General features: G+C 59.1%; 2 protein-coding genes across 3 annotated transcripts; both read right to left on the bottom strand.

Annotated features, from left to right (window-relative positions):
• Positions 1–1,305: 1,305 nt before the first annotated feature.
• On the bottom strand, positions 1,306–6,449 carry PAEP (progestagen associated endometrial protein). Of its 2 annotated transcripts, none has more exons than XM_066254600.1 (7): positions 6,332–6,449; positions 5,402–5,541; positions 4,705–4,778; positions 3,683–3,793; positions 2,121–2,225; positions 1,860–1,904; positions 1,306–1,459 (listed from the first exon to the last, which is right to left on the bottom strand). In XM_066254600.1, the coding sequence occupies exons 1-6, from the start codon at positions 6,425–6,427 to the stop codon at positions 1,888–1,890; spliced, it is 543 nt and encodes a 180-aa protein (XP_066110697.1). In that variant the 5' UTR covers positions 6,428–6,449; the 3' UTR covers positions 1,306–1,459; positions 1,860–1,887. The 2 variants fall into 2 exon arrangements, with proteins under 2 accessions (XP_066110697.1, XP_066110698.1); XM_066254601.1 differs by having other exon boundaries at positions 1,888–1,904.
• Positions 6,450–16,741: 10,292 nt separating this feature from the next.
• Positions 16,742–20,900, bottom strand: LOC136322707 (lipocalin-1-like). Its single transcript, XM_066254599.1, has 7 exons — positions 20,763–20,900; positions 20,272–20,402; positions 19,862–19,932; positions 18,354–18,464; positions 17,675–17,776; positions 17,488–17,514; positions 16,742–16,867 (listed from the first exon to the last, which is right to left on the bottom strand). The coding sequence occupies exons 1-6, from the start codon at positions 20,844–20,846 to the stop codon at positions 17,489–17,491; spliced, it is 525 nt and encodes a 174-aa protein (XP_066110696.1). The 5' UTR covers positions 20,847–20,900; the 3' UTR covers positions 16,742–16,867; position 17,488.
• Between the last annotated feature and the right edge of the window lie 371 nt (positions 20,901–21,271).

Here is a 21,271-nt window from a genome sequence, read left to right as displayed (position 1 = left end):
GGAGGCCACCCAGTGGCCAGCCTGGGGACCTCGACGCCCTGTGCTGTGTGGGGGCAGCCACGACCTTTCCCTTCTGTAGGGACAGATGCGGGTGAGCTGAGCCCTGCGGGGCTGCGGAGGGGCCGCCCACGGGGCCGATGGTCTGCCTGGCCATCACCTGGCTCCTCCCCTCCGGGTTCAAAAGCAGGGATTATGCACAAGCTTCAATCAGCTCAGTCTCTTCAGTGCCCTCTGGGTGTCCGATGGCTTCTAATACGTCACTGAGTTCTGGGACAGGAACAACGGGGAGAGCGTGCGGGAGCCCTGTCCCCAGCAGGCGCGACTAGGAAGGCCCCAGACATCGAGCCATCGCCAGACGGAGGTTCAGGGCCACACGGCCCCCAAGTTCTGACACAGAGACAGCCCCTAGCGCAGGGCAGCTTTTAAGACACAAAATAGTCTTCAATTATTTTTTTCTTTTTCTTTTTTTTTTCTTCAGTGAGCAAGTGAGGGAGGGGGGGAGGGAGAGAGATGAGAAGCATCAACTCATAGTTGTGACACCATAGCTGTTCATTGATTGCTTTCTCATATGTGCCTTGACTGGGGGGGGGGGCTCCAGCCAAGCCAGTGTCCCCTTGCTCAAGCCAGCGACCTTGGGGTCTCGAACCTCGGACCTCAGCATCCCAGGTCGACACTCTATCCACTGTGCCACTAGGCTAAAATTTTTTTTAGGATCGTGAAAGGTGCAGCAACAGGGCTGTCTGAGAGTCACAGGAAGGGGCGTCTGGAGCGACATGTTCCACGGCCACGGCCCCCCAGTCCCCGGCCGAGAAGCTGGGCTGCAGGATTTCTGCGGGAGCAGCTTCCTGACCAGGCGTCATGGCCACTGGCCTCTTGTGCCGGCCTCCACCATCCAGGGGAAACCCCATTTTTTTCCTTTCAGCCCGGAAAAGACTGACGCGTTTATAAGCGCAGGGAGTTGGGTATGAAGTGTCCCTCGGAGCGCTTGCCTTTGTGTGTCTGAACAGTGGCCCTGAGGGCCCTGGGGCGGCATTTTTAAAAGAGCACAGAGTTTGATTTGCAAGCAGCTTAGATTAAGTTTTTGTGTGAGCGTGTATGTATTTCCTCGTCCCCTGTGAAGCCCTGGTGTTGGCCAGGGTGCGGCATTAACCGGAAAGCTGCCTCTGAGGCTCATCGGGTCCTGAGAGCGTAAGAGCCGGTCATGTGGGCCAACCCCAAATGACCCGAGGCCCTGTGCCCCAGAGTCACCCCCTCCCACACCATCGCCAGGAAAGACTCGGGCGACAGGCTCGCTGGTGAGTTTCTTTATTGCTGAAGGGGGAAGGCTCAGAGCAGCGGGTCCCAGGCTGGGGCCCAGAGGTGCCTGGGGGGGCCCAGGAGGAGCAATGTCCAGCCTCTGAGTCTTCTGACACTGACACTGTGGGAGGGGTGGCATTGTCTCTGCAGAGGGGCCAGGCTCCTGAAAGGGACAAGTGGCTCCTCTGTGAGTCCTGGGACCCTGTCGGCTGGAGCTTCGCCAGCCCCCCCCCCCCACTGGGGTTGCAGATGGCCCCTCCTATTGGGGGGACGGAGCTCTGCCCCACACCTGCCTCAGGCTGAGTGCCTGCCCCCCACGCTAGTCCTTCCCAGCCCCCCATTTCCGCCCACACCAGGGTCCAGAAGGAGCAGTGGGACATGAGCACGCCAGGGCGGCCCGGACACAAGGAAAGGCATCCCGGCAGTTCAAAGCCATTCCAGAGAGTGGACACGCGGCCAGTCCCCATTCCTGAGACCCCCAGGTCCCGTGGGGGCGGTCTGGGGCCCTCTGAGACTCCCGTACCCGTGAGTAGGACAGCAGGGGGGCAGGGCTGGTACGTTACCCCGGGAGGCGGAGCTGCTGGAGCTCACCTAGGCGTAGCACCTCTCTGTCGGAGGAGGGGGAAGATAGTGAGGTCACAGGTCGGCCACAGTACCAGAGGGTCTGGGGGGGCCCCACCTGCGGAGCTCAGCACCCCCACTGGTGTCCCGGGAGGCCTGGGGGGGGGAATGGGGAAGACCCCCCCCCCGGGGGTGAAAGATGTTCCCAGCTGCACGGGGCTTTCCGGCTGGGAGCGTGCGGACGTGAGGTCTGGGGCACTCACCTGTCATCTGGCGGGGGGCAAAGATGATCTGGACATGTATGGACAGCACATTCAGGGCCCTTTTGAATTGTTCCACGGCCATCTCGTCGACGGTCGGCGTCCTGGCTGTGGAGGGGAGGCACAGGGTCAGTCCCTGGACTGCGAGAGCTTTGATGAGAGCTCAGACCCCAGAGACCCTGCTCAGGAAGGACACGCCGACCTCCTGAGGTCAACAGAGCTTGGCCTGGCCCAGCTTCCCAGGAGCAGTCTCCAGAGTTCAGCCCACCTGTCCTCCAAGGTCCTGCCCCCTCTGGGTTCAGTCCCCTCCTCCCAGGCAGTACTGGGGGGGGGGGTCTACACAGTCACAGGACAGCAACGGCCCACAGCCCCTGTGATCCCGTGCTCAATTCGGGAGCCCTGGGAGGCCCAAGGCCACAGCCTCTGTGACAGTGAAAACGTCACCTTGCATTTCTTTCCAGGACAGTATAGATTAAAAGACATTTTTGGGCCCTGGCCGGTTGGCTCAGTGGTAGAGCATCAGCCTGGCATGCAGGAGTCCCGGGTTTGATTCCCAGCCAGGGCACACAAGAGAAGCGCCCATCTGCTTCTCCACCCCTCCCCTTCTCCTTCCTCTCTGTCTCTCTCTTCCTCTCCCGCAGCCAAGGCTCCATTGGAGCAAAGTTGGCCCGGGTGCTGAGGATGGCTCTGTGGCCTCTGCCCCAGGCGCTAGAGTGGCTCTGGTCGCAACAGAGCGACGCCCCGGAGGGGCAGAGCATCGCCCCCTGGTGGGCATGCGGAGTCTGTCTGACTGTCTCTCCCCGCTTCCAGCTTCAGAAAAATACAAAAAAAAAAAAAAAGACATTTTTGGCAGTGGATCAGGCGTTGACCTGGAATACTGAGGTCGCTGGTTCAAAACCCTGGGTTTGCCTGGTCAAGGCACATATGGGAGTTGATGCTTCCTGTTCCTCCCCCCCCTTTCTCTCTCTCTCTCTCTCTCTTCTCTAAAAATGAATAAATAATTTTTTTTATAAAAAGACATTTTTGTAGCTGACTTCTTACTTGGTGAAATCAGAGAAACTCTCTGTTAGCCAAGACCCGTAGGATCCATAGTAACCTGTCGGCTACTCCTGTCGGCCAAGACAATCACAGGAGCTCGCCGTCCACCTGTCCTCCAGCCTGCGCATCTGTCCCCGTCACCAGCCACCCCTCGTCCCCTGCATTCGACAGCCCTCTCCCCATGGGACCCCCGGGCCCTTCCCCCCCTCGGGGCTCACAGCCCCCACCATGGGACCCCCGGGCCCTTCCCTTCCCCCCAGGGCTCATAGTCCCCGTCATGGGACCCTGGGGCCCTTCCCCCCCTCGGGGCTCACAGTCCCCATCATGGGACCCCCGGGCCCTTCCCTTCCCCCCCCCGGGGCTTACAGCCCCCATCATGGGACCCCAGGCCCTTCCCCCCTCGGGGCTCACAGCCCCCACCATGGGACCCCCGGGCCCTTCCCTTCCCCCCCTCGGGGCTCACAGTCCCCGTCAGAGTGAGGACCGCCCTCCAGTCCTCGCTCGGGGAGCCTGGGGCGGGCGCGCACCCAGGTACTGGCAGGCCGGGCTCAGCTTGGCGTTGGCGGTGTTCTCCAGGCACAGGAACGCGTAATTCTCGTAGTCGGTGTCCAGCACGTGGACCTTGATGTCCTGCATGTCTGGAAGAGGGACCAGACGGGACAAGGTAGGTCTGGGTTCTTCTCTCCCGCGGGGGGCAGAATGCTGGTCGGCACCCCCTCCCCAAACACACACACACACACATACACACACATGCACACACACACACATGCACACACACACACGCACACATACACACACATGCACACACACACGCACACATACACACACATGCACACACACCACACACACGCACACACACATGCACACACACATACACACATGCACACACACATACACACACATGCACACACACACATACACACACGCACACACACACACGCACACATACACACACATGCACACACACCACACACACGCACACACACATGCGCACACACACGCACACACACACATGCACACACACACACGCACACATGCGCACGCACACACGCATACATATACACACATGCACACACACACATACACACACGCACACATACACACACATGCACACACACACACATGCACACACACCACACACACACATGCACACACACACGCACACACGCACACATATACACACATGCACACACACACATACACACACGCACACATACACACACATGCACACACACCACACACACGCACACACGCACACACACATGCACACACACACACGCACACATGCGCACGCACACACGCATACACACATACACACACCAGGCTGGGACCGGACCAGGGAGCAGCTCCCACACCCTGACACAGCACAGTCTTTCCCTCTAGAGTGGTCCCGGGTACAGGGGGCCTGGGACGTCTGACACCTGCCGGACTCGGGGTCGGTCATCACTCCGGAAGGTCCCACCCCGACCCGAGAAGTGGGGTTTCCAGGCTGATCTCGAGAGAGAGACCCGGTCCCGTCTGCCGGGCAGCGGCCGGAGCCCGCACATACCTTCCATCTGGAACTCAGTGGGGTTCCCAGTTTTCCTTGCGGTCATCTTCCTCTCAACACACATGTCGTCCTCCCTGGAAGACAGCGACCCATGAGCCACCTGCACAGACTCCACTGCTGCGATAGAGCTGAGCCGAGGGACAGGGAGAGACCCCAGGCTCGAGGGCATCCAGGGAGAGACCCCAGGCTCGAGGGCATCCAGGGAGAGACCCCAGGCTCGAGGGCGTCCAGGGAGAGGGTGCATGGGCTCCTGAGGCCGGTCGCCTGCCCGAGTGGCACTCACTCTAACCTCTGACAGCCACAGGGGACCAGCTGTGGCTGGGGGGGGGCACTGACCTGCGTTTTGCTGGTGGTTACAGGGTCTGGGTCTCATCTCCACACACTCCCCCCCGCCCCGCTCTCTGGCATCCCCACCTCCACTTCAGAGGCAGACAGGACTATCGCAGAAGTGCCCCCAGGTCCTGACCCCCAACTGCAGCTGGCCAGCAGCCCATGAGCCTCTTCTGACCTCGAGGCCCCTCTGTGTGGTCCACCTGTAGGCCCCAGAGCCCTGGGCAGGGACCCCAAAAAGACCCGGAGCCTCTGAACTCTGCCCCTTGCCCTGGGGTTCCAGGCGGCCTCCCGGGGAAAGCTGGGTGCCATCAGGAGCCCGGCCTGGGGCCGGGTCCCCGCTGGTCTGCAGCCGAGGCGCACCCACCGTCTGTGCATGGTGATCTCCAGGTCGTCCTCGGGGGTGGGCCTCAGCTCCCGGATGTGCATTCTCAGCTGTGCGTCTGCGGCCTCCAGCGGGGCCCTGTCTCCTGCCGCCATGGCCATGGAGAACCACGTCCCAGCCATCTGGGGAAGGAGGCTGGAGCTGGGCTCTGGGGCTGGGCGCTCCACACCCTTCCCCACCCAGGCCCGGCTGAGTCCCAGCTGCTCCCGGCTTCCTCCTCACGCCACCGAGGGAGGAGGGGGCTGGGTTCTGGGGGCACTCCCTGCCTGCCTGCCTGGGCCAGCCATGGGACCCCTCTCTGCTGAGCTGAGGGATGTTCTTTCGAAACTCATCTGAGCCCAGAGAAGGACCTAGAGGAGAGAGCCCCTTTCCACCAGTGAGGGAGGAGGGCTTGAATCTTGGGGAGACGTGTGGTCAGAGGATGGAAAGGTGGGAGCAGAGGGGCTGTAACTTGTGAGAGGCTGAACTGTGTCCCCACCCAAAACTCCCACGTTGAAGTCCTGATCCCAGCACCTGAGACCAGAGTTATCTGCATAGAAACGGGGTCTTTAACGAGGTGAGGAAGTCACCATGGGGTCTCCGGGGTGCAGCCTGATCCCCCCTGACTGGTGACCTGACAGGAGGAGGAGGTGGGGACCCAGGTGGGAACAGAGAAAAAGCCATGTGAGGGACACAGAGAGAAGACAGCCGTCCGCCAGCCCAGGAGAGAGGCCTCAGGAGGAACCGGACCTGCCCACCCCTGGACCTCGGACCTCCAGCCTCCAGGACGCGAGACAATGGACGTCTGCTGTTGACGCCACCCACCGCGGTGCCTGGTTGCGGACCCCGGACATCACAGCCTTCTCTGTCCTAGGCCCCAGCAGCCCTGCCCGCCCCAGCCCTCCCACAGCGAAACACCCCCTGTCCCCAAACCTTTTGGATGTCTAGGTCCTCCCCAGTCTGGCGGACAAAGACATCCTGGGTGCCACACACGAGGGCCACGCTCAGGGCGAGCAGGAGACACTTCATGGCTGCAGCCGTAGGAGACACTTCTGAGCACAGGGGCGAGAAGGCCGAGGCAGCGGGCTCGGGGCCTTATATGAGAGGGCTGGCCAGGGCCTGCGGGGCGGCCCCGTGAGGGCCCCCTGCCAGAGGGCCCCCTGCCACCGGTTCCCCGAATCCCCGAATCCCCGAGGCTCAGCATCCTCAGCCCCCGGGGGGCTTCCTGGACTGGGACAATCAGAGGCCTTCTTCCCCCGAGTCAGAACAAGAAGGCTGTCTGTGTCCCGGCACCAGGAAAGTTCCTGGTACAACCCAGAAGAGAAAGGTCGGGGGGTGGGGGGTGCAGGCCCAGGCCGGCCACCAGGGCCAGGAACACGAACACTTCCTGGGTCGGGCTCTGGACAGGGCCAGGAACACCTCCTGGGTCGGGCAGCGCAGAACCGGCACCGAGGACAGCTGTGTCCCGGAAGGTGGGCCCCATGATTCAAGAGACCCGTGCCAGACCCTAGAATCCCTGGCCGTCTAGTCGGTGGACCCATCTGCCTGCCCCCCTCCCGCCCAGCTAGAAGGCTCTCCTTGAAGGACTGTGGCCCCTTCTCAGTCTCCTCCTCCTCCTGCTGTTCTGTCCTGCTCAGGCACGGGGGGGGGGGGGGCTGCTGCACGTGTGGCCGTGTGGCTGTGGCCTTGGGTGGTCACCCCACCCACAGTCGGAGGGGGGAGGGGAAAGTGAGCTGCAGGTGAGCGCCCCGAATGTGCTTGCTGCTAAGAGTAATGATAAGGATGTCAACAGCGACGGGGACAGTCACAGAATCACCAGGGAGGCCGTCCCTGAGTCGGGTGACACTTTGCGGGAAGAGGAAGCCAGGCCGGGCGAGGGCGGACGAGGAAGTGAACTTATCTGACACTCAGAAGATCTAAGATGACCCGATGAGATGAACTTGACACTCAGAAGATCTAAGATGACCCGATGAGATGAACTTGCCGCCCGGCAGGGGCCGGCTATCCGCAGGTGCTGGACACGGTGGCCCTCTGGGTCCCCTATCCGCACTGTCTCGTCTCAGCCCAGTCTTCCCGGTTTCCGTGTTTACGGAGGACAGACTGCAGGCTGGTGTCCCCCCAAAAACTCACATCCACCCGGGGCCTCAGGGTGTGGCTGTTAATTCAGAGGAGGCCACACGGCAGGAGCGTGGGCACTGGTCTAACGTCTGGTGTCCTTATTAAGACAAAACAGGGACAGAGGTGTGAGGTAGAGGTGTGAGCCAGAGTGCCCAAAAACCACCAGAGGCTGGAGAGGCAGGAAGGACTGTCCCCCGGAGCCTGCAGGGAGCACACGGCCCTGGGACACCGTGACTGTGGATTCTGGGCTTCAGAACCAGGGGAGAATGACTTCCTGTTGTCAGCAGTGCCCACCCCCTACCCTGGTGTGGTCCTTTGCCGCAGTGACCCCAGAATACCACCACAGGCTTCCTAGACAGCGTCCACAGTGAGCCAGCTGTCAGAGACCCCCCACACCCTGAGACTGCCCAGCAGGGTCACACAGAGCAGGGGGTAGAGGGGTGTCTGCCAGGAAAAAAAAAAGGCATCCTGGTTCCTGGTGAGCTTGGGAGGTGCTGGCTGTCCCCAAGGACAGGCACTTCCTGCAGGTGTTCTCAGAGGTCCTGCTGGGCAGCTGCCTGGTGCCCGGTGCCCGGTGCCCGCGGAGCCAGCACGCTGTCAGCCACCATTTCCAGGAAGGCGATTCCACAGAATACCTGAGCAACAAAGGACAACGAGTGACCTGGGGCGTCACGAGGCGTAGAAGGGACACTGAGCCCCGGGGGACACGGCCTCCCCCAGGTCCAGGCCCAGGGAGGGGACCCGGGCGGAGCCCCGGCCCAGCGGGCACACGGACCCGTCCCCTCACCCGCAGGACCCGTCCCCTCGCCCTCAGGACCCCTCGCGCCTTAGAGCTGGGTGGGAGCCCGGCTTGTCACTGCGGAAGTGGGCAGTTACTCTTCTAGGGCTGGGATGCCTCAATGGGCGCTGACTCAGCGGGGACAGTCCACCCAGGCCTGTTCTCTGCCGCCGTGAGGCCAGGACACTGGGCGGCAGTGTGGGTTCATGAGTACTAGTCTGTTTTGGGGTCATGACAGTGTGCCCCCAGCTCCAGGGGCCCCCCAAGCATGCAACATCACGGTTACTGTCCACCAAGGAAGCATACTTCTCCCCAGCAGGGAGGGGGCTCTGTCCCCCTCAGGAAATCATCCCCAAACTCTTCCCCATGCCAACACTGCGCCCCACGCCCCAGGAGCACCCTATCGCTGCAAACAGAATGAGAGGTGGATGTGCCAGCACTCCCCAGGACGCCTCCAAACAGAGCGCCCCTTCTCTGCCACGTTCCTGCTGCCAAGGAAGCTGGGGGGTGGTGGTCGTTCCCCCAAACAGCAAACAGAATGACCATGAGACCCAGCAACCCCACCCCTGGGGTGGGCACCCCAAAGGACTGAGGGCGGGTCTGGAAGAGGCACTCACACACCCACGTTCGTGGAAGCGTTATTGACAAAAGCCAAAAGGCGGGCACAGCGCCGTGTCCACCGATGGGTGGGCGGGAAGACCAGATGGGGTCCATGCACACAATGGACGTTGTCCTCAGCCTCAAAAAGGAAGGGGACCCTGCCACCTGCCACCTGCCACAACGTGGCGTGCCCGGAACCAGCGCAGCTAGTAATTCCAGGTCCTGGGGGAGAATGATGCAGAATGAAGAAAATAGGCCTAAAGAGAAACAGGATGGGAGCGGGAGGCCTCTGCCAGCTGATGGCAAGACAGAGTGAAATAGCCCCCAGTCTGCTTTATTATCTAGTGCAGAGCCGTATGCAAATAAGGAAGTCTCCGATACAAAGTCACACTTCTGAGGCAAACTCAGGAATTCTCTTAAGTAAGGTGAGCAATCGTTCTACTTTAGGGAGGACAGTCCTTCTTCTGCAAGTTCTGTCCTCCCTCGAAAAGTGTCCTCCTTTTTGATACTGGGAGACTGATCTGTCAGTGTTCATATTCAATCGATGCAGAGTCGATTCATTGCATGTGATGTGATGTGTCTAATTTGTGTACTTTTCTCTTACAATGATTATTAAAAATTAATAGGGGCCCTGGCCGGCTGGCTCAGTGGTAGAGCATCAGCCTGGCGTGCAGGAGTCCCAGGTTTGATACCTGGCCAGGGCACACAGGAGAAGTGCTCATCTGCTTCTCCACCCCTCCCCCTCTCCTTCCTCTCTGTCTGTCTCTTCCCCTCCCGCAGCCAAGGCTCCATTGGAGCAAAGTTGGCCCAGGCGCTGAGGATGGCTCTGTGGCCTCTGCCTCAGGCTCTAGAATGGCTCTGGTTGCAACAGAGCGACGCCCCAGATGGGCAGAGCATCACCCCCTGGTGGGCATGCTGGGTAGATCCCGGTCAGGCGCATGCGGGAGTCTGTCTGACTGCCTCCCCGTTTCCAACTTCAGAAAAATAAAAAAATAAAAAAAATTAATAGGCATGGCCTGACCAGGTGGTGGTACAGTGGATAGAGCATCAGACTGGGATGCGAAAGGACCCAGGTTCGAGACCCCTAGGTCGCCAGTTTGAGCGCAGGCTCATCTAGCTTGAGCAAAAAAAAAAAGCTCACCAGCTTGGACCCAAGGTCGCTGGCTTGAGCAAGGGGTTACTCGGTCTGTTGAAAGCCAGTGGTCAAGGCACATATGAGAAAGCAATCGATGAACAACTAAGGTGTCGCAACAAAAAACTGATGATTGATGCTTCTCATCTCTCTCTGTTCCTGTCTGTCTATCCCTCTCTCTGAATCTCTCTCTGTCCCTGTAAAATATATATATATTACAAATGTTTTTATTATGCCTTTATCATATTATAGTGTATTATTGTTGCAATTAATAAAATGTTTCTTTTATTGACGATTTTGTTTTCTTCCATTTATTTTTGTCCTCCTTTTCATTGTAAAAAAGTTGGTCACCTTATCTTAAGGCATAAACAGGAATCCATTTAAGGCGTAAACAGGAATCCCCCACCATGCATAACTGAAATCAACCAACATCTGAACAAAGGGTAAGAGGAAGGGCGTGTAAGTTGCTTCTAGTAACTTGAGCAAGCCAGTAAAGTGGGAGGATGGGATGAGTGCAAATACTCAGCTTCACAGCCAATATGGAGGTGTGTGTGGGGGAGAACTTAGCCTTTTGCTAAGCCTCGAACTCACAAAGGCTTTTTGCCACTTGCCGTCTCCCGCAGTGGCTGAACCCAGAAGTCACTGCGCTGAGGGAAGGAAGCCAGTCACAGAGGGACCCACTCTGCAGGCGCCCCTTCACGAGGTCCCTGGGGGAATCGGGTCCTCGGAGACAGAGGTCGACGTTTCCATGTCCAGCCTCTGGGTGTGGGGTCTTTCGCTCGTTTTTTTGTGCCTCCACTTATGTGGACTAAAGTTGGAACAAAGGTTATGGTGCTGCTGCTTGGAGGTTCTGACCTCCGGGCTGTGGGGTGGGTGGTCTCTGTCCAGGAGGGCTGTGTTTTCGCCACTCCGCCCGTGCCCAGGAATCCTCCAGCGACACCGGACGTTGTCAGCTAGCCTTCGTGGGTTCCGGATAACAAGCACTGCGTCCCCATAGATATTATTGACCTTGTCCAGGGACCCTGTGACACCAGCTGGAAACAATTTGGGTTTTTTTCCTGGTCTTGCAGGGGTGAGCTGTACAGGGAACAATAGGGCAAAGCCACACACACACACACACTCACACACACAGTCACACACACACACTCTCATACACACACAGTCTCACACTCACACACTTACACACAGTCTCACACACACTCTCATCCACAGTCTCACACTCACACACACACAGTCTCACACACTCACACACTCACACACACACACACACAGTCACACACACTCATACAGTCACACACACAGTCATACACACTCACACAGACTCACACACAGTCACACACTCACACACACAGTCACACACATACAGTCTCACACACAGACTCACACAGTCTCACACACACTCACACATACACACACAGTCACACACACACACAGTCTCACACATACACACACTCTCACACAGTCTCACACATACACACACAGTCTCACACATACATACAGTCACACACACACTCATACACACAGTCTCACACACAGTCTCACACTCACACACACACAGTCTCACACACTCACACACTCACACTCACACAGACTCACACAGTCACGCACATACACACACAGTCTCACACACTCACACATACACACACAGTCACACACACACATACACACACAGTCACACACACACTCATACACACAGTCACACACTCACACACACTCACACATTCAGTCTCACACATACACACATAGTCTCACACACACTCATACACAGTCTCACACACAGACTCACACAGTCTCACACACACAGTCTCACACACACTCTCATCCAGTCTCACACTCACACACACACAGTCTCACACACTCACACACTCACACTCACACAGACACACACAGTCACACACTCACACACAGTCTCACACATACACACACAGTCACACACACTCAGTCACACACAGTCATACACACACAGACTCACACACAGTCACACACTCACACACACAGTCACACACATACACAGTCTCACACACAGACTCACACAGTCTCACACACACAGTCTCACACACACTCACACAGACACACACACAGTCACACACACACACACAGTCTCACACATACACACACACAGTCACACACACACACACACACCCCAGCCACTGGTCCCAGCTGGGGAGGAGCAAAGACCAGCCAGGAATGTAACAGGGAGCCCGAGGAGGGGAGCAGCTACCAAGGGAAACGGTGCTGTGATTTGCAGGGAGAAGGACACAGGACGTGGACTAAAGTGGGCTGGCCGTTCACTGTCCGTGCAGAAGTACAGCCGTCCCTCGCCGTGTCGCGGTTCACTCCTCGCGGCCTCACCATAGTATCGAGGATTTTTAAATTGTTTGTATCTAATTTCTTATCGCAGGTGTTTCGCCGGATCACGGGATTTGGCAGGATATAGGAATTTTTATGTATTTATCCTTTTAATTATTTTTTGCGGTAAAATAAGCATTTTCTAGCCTAAAGAAATTGAAAACAATATAAAAATATTCATGAAAATGTGAATATTCAGTCGAAACAGAACACGTAGTGTACAGCAGGTGAATGGACAGAGGCTTGCTCGTGGAAAACACACAGGAAGTGCTTATAAGAGTGTGGGAATGGTCTGTAGGAGTGTGGGGAGGGTTTATAAAGCCTTAAAATATCATATATAGAATAAAAGAAACACCAGGTCGCTACTTCGCGGATTTTCGCCTGTCGCGGGGGGGTTCTGGAACTGAAAACCCGCAACAGACAGGGAGCGTTGTAATGCCGTAAGTATTGGTACCTGGGACACAAGAATAAGCTCGTATAGTGTTTTGCACACTCACAACTGGAACCCCACTTTTGCCCACGGGCTTCTTCCCATCCCTGGCACAGAGATTCTGCAGCCGTGGGCATTTCCTGAGGGATAAGAAGGATTCCTAACGAGCCCCTCTTAACCACAGTGGGCTTGTGTTAATGAGTGACATGGAAAGACCCTAAGGAAGGGGTTGGTTGGGGTTCTGTTGTTTTTTATTAAGTGAGAGGTGGAGAGGCAGAGAGACAGACCCCCGCTTACGCCCTGACTGGGATTCACTGACAACCCCTGTCTGGGGCTGTTGCTCCATTGCTCAGCAACCTAACTATTTTAGCACCTGAGGGGAGGCCATGGCGCCATCCTCAGCACCTGGGGCCACTTGCTCAAACCAGTCAAGCCATGGCTGCAGGAGCAGGAGAGAGACAGAGAGAAAGAGAAGGAGTAGAGAAGCAGATGGTCACTTCTCCTGTGTGCCCTGACCTGGAATCGAACCTGGGACTTCTACACGTCGGGCTGACACTCTACTGCTGAGCCAACCGGCCAGGGCCAGGGGGTCGATTATTATGGGAGCAAACCCTACTATTAAAGGATTGTCCCGCCCCCACCTCTGAGGAGGGGAAAGGGGCTGGAGGCTGAGTTCAGTGACCAATGGCCAGTGATTTGGTCGGTTACGACTATGCAAGGAAGCCTCCAGCAGAACCCAAATCATACAGGTAACGATTCTGCCCCAGGAGAGCGGTGGGCAGAGCCAGGAAGTCCCCACGTTCAGCTCCTGGGCTGTAACAGAGCGAGCCTGGTTTCGGGGTCTGTGTTTCTAAGGAGGGGGCAGCAGAAGACACTGTCATTCCCGGCCAGGGCACACAGGAGAAGCGCCCATCTGCTTCTCCACCCCTCCCCCTCTCCTTCCTCTCTGTCTCTCTCTTCCCCTCCTGCAGCTGAGGCTCCATTGGAGCAAAGTTGGCCTGGGCGCTGAGGATGGCTCCGTGGCCTCTGCCCCAGGCGCTAGAGTGGCTCTGGTCTCAACAGAGTGACGCCCCAGATGGGCAGAGCATCGCCCCCTGGTGGGCATGCTGGGTGGATCCCAGTCGGGTCAGGCGCATGCGGGAGTCTGTCTGTCTCCCCGTTTCCAACTTCAGAAAAATACAAAAAAAAAAAGTTACACCCACTCCTGCTTCCTTCTCACTAGTGTTGGCCTGGCATTAGCTTCCCAGCCTTTCCCTGCAATCTACCTGTGTCTTTGAACTTGTCCTCTGTGCTCTACCACAAACTCTGAGCTGCTGTTGTATTTTTCAGTTCTAACATTCCCATTTGGCTCTTTTATATAACTTTTATGCCCGGCTGAGAGTCTCAGAGGTGTTTTCATGCGTGTAGAGAGTGCTGTCATGACTGGCGGAAGCGTTTTCACGAAGCCTGCTGTAAAATCCTTGTCGGGTCAGGTAACCCTCCAGCAATCGATGCATCTTGCTATTGGCTCATTTTTTTTTTTTCATCCTTAAATCACGCTTTCCCCGGGTTGGGTGGGGCGGGTGATTTTCAATGGCATCTTTGGCACTTGCCTTGTTCTGTTAGGAGACTCTGGGTGCTCACTCCGCCCACAGGCTACGGTGGGGTGGCCTGGAAACCAGCTGAGTGGGGGAAGCCGGACAGAGGCCACAGCGCTGGGTCCCCTCAGAGCACGTGCAGATGCAGGGAAGCTGGGGGGGGACAGCAAGACCGCTAATGAGGGGGGGGGTTCCCTGTGTGTGTGTGTGTGTATGTGTGTATGTGTGTGTCACATTCAGAATGAGATAGAGGTGGTGGTTGCGATGCCCCTGAATGTACAAAAAATACCCCTGAAGTATTCACTTGAAAATGGTCAATTTTATGGGATGTGAATTTGACCACAATAAAAGATTAGGAAACAAATTCCTCTGCTGGATGGGGCCGGGGGGGGGGGGCAGCCATTGAATCACAGGGGTGGGGGGAGCAGGTCACTGGACAACTTGCCCCTGGGGACAATCAGAGCAGCTGACAAAGTAGAGAGGAGCCCCCATTAAAGGCCTGAAGGTGCCCCAGGGACAGGGTGTGGGGGCGGGCAGGGAGGGGCGGGGCAGAGGCCAGGGCTGGCTGGGAGGGGCAGCTGGCTGCACCCGGAGGAAGGAAGAAGGAAGAAGGGGAGTCGTGTGAAGGTTCTGGACTTGACATGGAGCGAATGTGTAATGACCGGTGTCCTCGTTGACCGAATGGCCGGGGCACCCCCCCCCACACACACACACACACACACTCCTGTGGGATGGGATCCTGCAGGCCCTCCAGGGTCCAGGTCCCGCCCCGTCCGCTGCAGGCCACTGTCCGGCACAGAGCAGCCCCGGGACAACCTTCAGCAGGGCTGGATTGTTGGGAAGTGGACGGTGCTGGCGGAAGGCCCTCGGCCTGGATTCCCGACAGAAGACAGCGTCTTCTGCTGCCCCCTCCTTAGGAAGACAGACCCCGAAACCAGGCTCTCTCCGTTACATCCCAGGAGCTGAACGTGGGGACTTCCTGGCTCTGCCCACCGCACTCCTGGGGCAGAATCGTCACCTGTATGATTTGTTTTTTGAAATTTTTCCATTGATTTGAGAGGGAGAGAGAGAGAGAGAGAGAGAGGGAGGGAGGGAGGGAAGAGAGAAGCACCAACTCATTGTTTCACTCAGTTGTTCCGTCTCGTTGTGCACTCGTTGACTACTTCTGGGATGTGCTCCGACACCGGGGCTCAAACCCGCAACCGTGGTGCACTGGGAGGACGCTCTATCCACCCAGACACCCAGCCGGGGCCATCACCTGTCTGCTCTTAGTGCACCCTCCCTGCGTCTTCGCTTCCTGACCCTTACGGACTCGGCCGACAGCTTACAGCCCCTTCTCCGCGCAGCCCCTGGGGAAGCCCGGTCAGAGGGAGCCACTGCTCAGGGGCAGGTCAGCACCAAGTAGAGAAACGGTGCCCGGGAGCCCTCGAGACAGGGGCCTGCGGGCCAGGGGGTGGCCACCAGGGCCCTCCTGCCCGGCACCCAGCTTGACGGCCTCACACCACGGCAGGGGCCATGGGGATAAGGAGGATTATCATTACAGAAAGCCGACGTACCCCAAAACCTGGCGCCGCCTGATGGGTCAGGGGCCGGCCATCCGTGGCCAGGCCCGAGGGTACTGTCCGTGCCCCATCAGGGACCATGGGCCTGGGATGTGGGAAGTTGTACAGACTCTGCGAGGAGGAAGCCTCCAAGCCCCGTGTCTCCAGGAAGCTGGGCTGGGGTCACCCCACCACCACCACCACGAGGAAGGGACCCTGACCCCAGCGGGCAGTTGTCAGGCCGCCCAGGGCAGAACCCCAAGGCATGTTTAGGAAACTGGAGCGATGACACCGGAAGATTTCCACATGGTCACTCCCAAGTGCTTCCCTCCCCTGGGGCAGCGCCTGTGTCCAGCCAAGCCTGGAGGGGGGGGGCCGCAGGAGCAGAGTCACACCCACTGGGATGAACCCCCAGCTGCAAGCTCCCCCCTCACTCCCGCCACGGCTCCCCGCCAAAGGAGAACGAGAGAGGGGGCCAGGTGACCTAGCGGCACACATGTCCTCACCTCGTGACTCGAGCCAACCCTGTTATCTCACATCCCCAACCACGTGACACCCAGAACCTGCAGACAGCACCCCCCAGGGCCTCGGGCAGAGACGCCGCGCCCGGCCCTCTGCCCTGACCCTCATGCCCGGGGGACTGTGATGCCCACCACGGAGAACCGGGACATCACTGGGTCCCCTGTCCTCCCCACCCTGCCCTCCTCTCCCCTTCCCCGTTCCCAGCCTAGTTGAGGGGCCCCACAGACAGGCAGAGTCACCAGGAACTGCAGAAGTTCTTTATGTGGGGAGTGAGGAGGTGGATCCGGGGCTGGGGGCGACGGGGAGCTAGGATGGAGGGGCCGGAGAACAGGTCCGAGTCACAGGGTCCTTCCACGTCCTGCCAGACAGAGGGTTCCTGGGGGCACCACCCCAGGACGCCGTGGCGTGTGGTGCCTCCTGCCCTGGAAAGGAAGGGGAGGGTGGGTGAGGCCGGGACAGGGGATCGTGGAAAGGGGCTCAGCAGACAGGCGGAGCTGAGCAGACAGAGGGGGACCTTCCCACGGGTGTGCAGGTGTGACAGGGTGACTTCAGGCCAACGCTGGCTGGCGAGGGAGCAGGCATGCTGCTCCGGGTTCTGGCTCTGCCGACACCTGGGCAGGGGATCTTGGGCCAGCTGCAGAAACTCCCGTTCCCAAAAAGGGCACACGGCCGGGAGGGACCCGAGAGCTGGAGGAGCCGCACGGGGCTCCTGTTTCTGAGTCTGTTAAGCTGCTCGTTGGGTAAACAGAGTCGTGAGCACTGGGTTGGGGTGAGGAGGGAGCTCAGCCCAGCCTGGTGAGCAGGCACACCGGAGCACAGACCGTGTCCCCCCTGTCCCCCAGCGCGGAGAGCTCTCTGAGCAAGGGTTTCCCAGTGGCCCGGGGACTCACACCGAGACAGAGTCTGCAGACACTCCACAGGCCTGGCCCAGGTGGGGTCTCCTGCCCGGTGGAACAGGGGCGGGGGGAAGACCATGCAACCTCTTGAGGTCACACTGACCCCAGGACTCTGTTCCAAGTGCCCCCTAGGACTGCTCGCTTACCCTAGGCGGTGTCTAGAGAGCAGGCTTCTGTAGAGAAAAGAAAACACACGATTCAGACGACTCCCCTCCCCCCCCACTAGCAGGGCCGACAGGTCACACGACCCCAGAGAGGACAAAGCCGCCCTGAGACACGGGCGCCCAGCTGACTGTCCTGCCGGGGGCACCCAGGCAGAGCCGTCCCTCCTACCGGTCTGCGTGGGGATGACGATCTTCTCGGGGTCAAACCCTCTAGCCTCCACCGCGTTCTTAAAATCCTCCAAGGCCTCCCGGTTCTCCTCCGGGTCCCTTCCTGTCGGTGAAACCAGGGGACACAAGGGTGAGGGGGACCGGGAGGCGGCCGGGTCTTCATCCCAGCCTGGGGGCGCAGGGGCTGCGGCACCGTGTGGGAACACATTGGGGACCTGGACGTCCCTGGGTCCCAGGATGTCCCCACTGGACCGGCATTCGTAGCTCCTGGGCTCAGGAGATCTTCCCGGGGGTCTTGTCTTCAGGCAGGGGGGTACTGGCTCTCCCCCCAGAATCGTGACCCCGAGCTGGAATTCCCTCCCGTGCGGGTCCCACGCACACACCGCTCCTGTACCCCAGGAGACCCCAAAGGAGCGGCGCTGCCCCCACCCCGGGAAAGCGTGGCCCGCCCGCCCGGTGACGTTGTGACATTCGGATCCCTGAGCCCACAGCCGGTCTCTGCTCTCCCTGTGTTGCCGCCGCCGCCACGGAGACCCAGGCGGGACCCCGGCTCCTGGACTGGGGGGGCGGAGGGGGGAGGGGGAGACGGCGGCGGCGGCGGCGTGGGCGGGACCCCGGGACTGGGGGGGGCGGGGGGAGGGGGAGACGGTGGCAGCGTGGGCGGGACGCAGGACCCTCACCCATCAGCTTCATCATGCGGACCTTCTCCCCGTGGATCTCGCCCTCGCAGTCGAGCACGTAGTGGTCCTGCACATGCGACTGCGTGAAGTGGATCGAATCCTTGAGCCCGGCTGTGGACAGACGGCGACACGAGTCCTGAATCAGCCACGGAGCCCGCCCAGTCCCTCAGCTCCCACGGGCTCCCGCGGCCCAGAGCTCCGCCCCCCAGGCCCAACCCCCCACGTCCCGAGGACCCAAGGCACCGAGAGCCCCATGCAGGAGAGGTGTTCACACGCCCGCCTGCGGGTCACAGAAGGGACCTGGGACAAAAGCTCCAAGAGGTTAGCTCATGGGATGCTCCGCGGACAACCGAATACAACTCTGCCCCGCCCCCCCGGGCGTGGCACAGCGGTGACCAGCCCAGGTCCCTCGGGACAAATCTGTCACACCTGGTACTTGGTTTCAGGGGTTCGTATCTTTAAAGCAAACTGACCAGTGGGACGGTGTAGGAAAATGGCCGGAGATCAGATGCTGCCCTGAAACAAGTCTTTGGTGCGGACATTGGAAGCCAAGTCCTGCGGGGGCAGAACGCTGCCCGGCAACACTGATAAAATTGTTGCTTTTTTTTCTTTGTGACTGAGACAGAGACAGAGAGAGGGACAGATAACGACAGACAGACAGGAAGGGAGAGAGATGAGAAGCATCACTTCTTTGTTGTGGCACCTTAGTTGTTCATTGATTGCTTTCTCATATGTGCGTTGACGGGGCGGGGGGGCGGGTGTGTGTGTGTGTGTGTGTGTCCAGCTGGTGAGCCTTGCTCAAGGCAGATGAGCCTGCGTTCAAGCCGGCAACCTCGGAGTTTCAGACCTGGGTCCTCTGTGTCCCAGTGTGACGCTCTATCCACTGCGCCACCACCTGGTCAGGCTGATAAGATTGTTGCAGTGGAAGTCAAACTAGTCCCTACCTCCCACTAGTGGGCGTTCCAGCTTTCATAGTGGGCGGTAGCACAGCAACCAAAGTATAAATAAAAAGATAGATTTAACTATAGTAAGGTGTTTTATAAAGATTTATTCTGCCAAACTTAGCGAAAATCTGACATAAAATACTTGGTAAGTAATTGTTATTATATGCTTTAACTTGCTGTAACTCTGCTTTATCAATTTTATAAAGTAAAGTTACTTCCCTACTTTATAAATCACCATGACTGTGGAACCGCTAGGCAGTTAGAAAATTTTACTACTGACAGAGATACAGAAGTGGGCGGTAGGCATAAAAAGGTTGACTACCCCTGGGCTCTGCTAATCTGCTTGATGAGCAGAGACCTGAATAAACACGCTGAGGCTGCAGAGATCTGGGCTCTCGGTCCTGGAGGCCGGGAGTCCCCTGGACCCACCTTTTCTCTGCGTTGTGTCCTGTGTGTGTTTTCCTAAGTCCTGCAGCGCCTGCTTTTCACGCCCGCCCACAGCCGAGCTGCTCTCAGCAGGAGGGGAGGGTGGGCGTTAACAGGGTCACAAAGGAGTGGACTCACAGGACACATATTTGCCAGGCTCCTTGGTTTTCTGCAGGACCAGGGTCATCTCCCGACACTGACCGTTGACCCTAAAACACAGAAGCCGTGTGTGGTGAAACCCAGCCCAGCCCCGGTGGCACCCCCCTCGCGGCCGGGGAGCAGCGCCCTGGGATGGCGGCCGAGGTCCCGGGGGGCCTACGGGGAAACAGGCTTCCTCCACCGGATGCCCTGGCACCATGGGGGCCCTGGTGTTATCGCGGCAGCTCCCTGTGTCTCCCACACCCAGCCAGCGCTGCCCCTGGCTCCCATCGGGGGCCCCTCCCGGCATGGTGCCCCCCCAGCCAGTGAGGCACCTCCGTGGGGTGTCCCCTCGAAGCTGCCTGGGTCTGGGCGCGGGGAGGGCAAGGCCGCCCGACAGCGACACTCACACCACGGTGGTTTTGGCTTCCAGGTCGCCCCCTTCCAGGACCTTCAGAGCGATGGCATGTGCCACCTCCATCTCTTTCCTGGACACCTCCTGGTCTGAGGTCATGGCCTTCAAATACCATTTACCGGACACCTGGAGAAAGTCCCGCCGGTCAGGGCCCAGGTTGACCCCACAGCACCCCCTCCCCATCTTCAGCCCCAGACGCTTCCCCACCCCAGGGCTGGAGTGGGGCTCACTCCACCCGCACATGCCCACCACCCTCTCCAGACCCCCCCCAGGTCCCAGACGCTGGCTCGGGCCCCTGCCGGTCAGCTGGGAGGGACCCTGGGCGCCCTCACTCCTGGGCCTTCTGCACCAGGCTCAGCGGTCATTCTGCACCTTTTCCCTCTGTGTGGTCATTCCCGCAGGGCGGGGGTTAACGCCTGACCCTACGATGAACGTCTGTCTCTTCCTGCGCCCCCAGCAGCCCACCCTGACCCCCCTGAGCCTCACATCCAGAGTCTCCTCGCCCGAGACGGAGGGGTCGTGGGCCTGGAGGGCCGCAACGAGGCTGACCATCAGGAACAGGGCCCTCATCTTGGGGGTCTGCAGTCACTCGCTGGGGCGCAGAGAGGCTGTGCGGCCCCTCACACAGCTGCCCCTTTTATACCGCTCAGCCCAGGGTCCCCTGGGGAAGTTGGCCCAGATGATCCACCAATGCCTTCCCGCCATCAACCGTGTCCAATTCTGCAGGGAGCAGATTAAATGTCATGTCTGTGATTGTTGGACGCCGCTGAACAGCTCTCGCTGACCACGAAGGATCGTCAGGGCAGCGCGTGTCCAGAGGACAGGTCCGCAGGGGGGACCCGGGAGGGGAGAGACTGAGCGTGGGGAGAGGAGCCTCCCGGGAGGGAAGCCACCGAGGGGAGACGCACAATGAGTGCCAGGGGCCACCCTCCCGCCCATCCCCCTGCTGGGCTGCTGGGCTGCTGGGCTCACCGCCAGGGAGGGGGCAGGCCAGG

The sequence above is a fragment of the Saccopteryx bilineata genome, chromosome 2 (assembly GCF_036850765.1).
Source record: "Saccopteryx bilineata isolate mSacBil1 chromosome 2, mSacBil1_pri_phased_curated, whole genome shotgun sequence".
Classification (NCBI taxonomy): Eukaryota; Metazoa; Chordata; class Mammalia; order Chiroptera; family Emballonuridae; genus Saccopteryx; species Saccopteryx bilineata.
The sequence above is the reverse complement of the archived record's forward strand: the minus strand, read 5'-3'. Positions and strand labels throughout refer to the sequence as shown.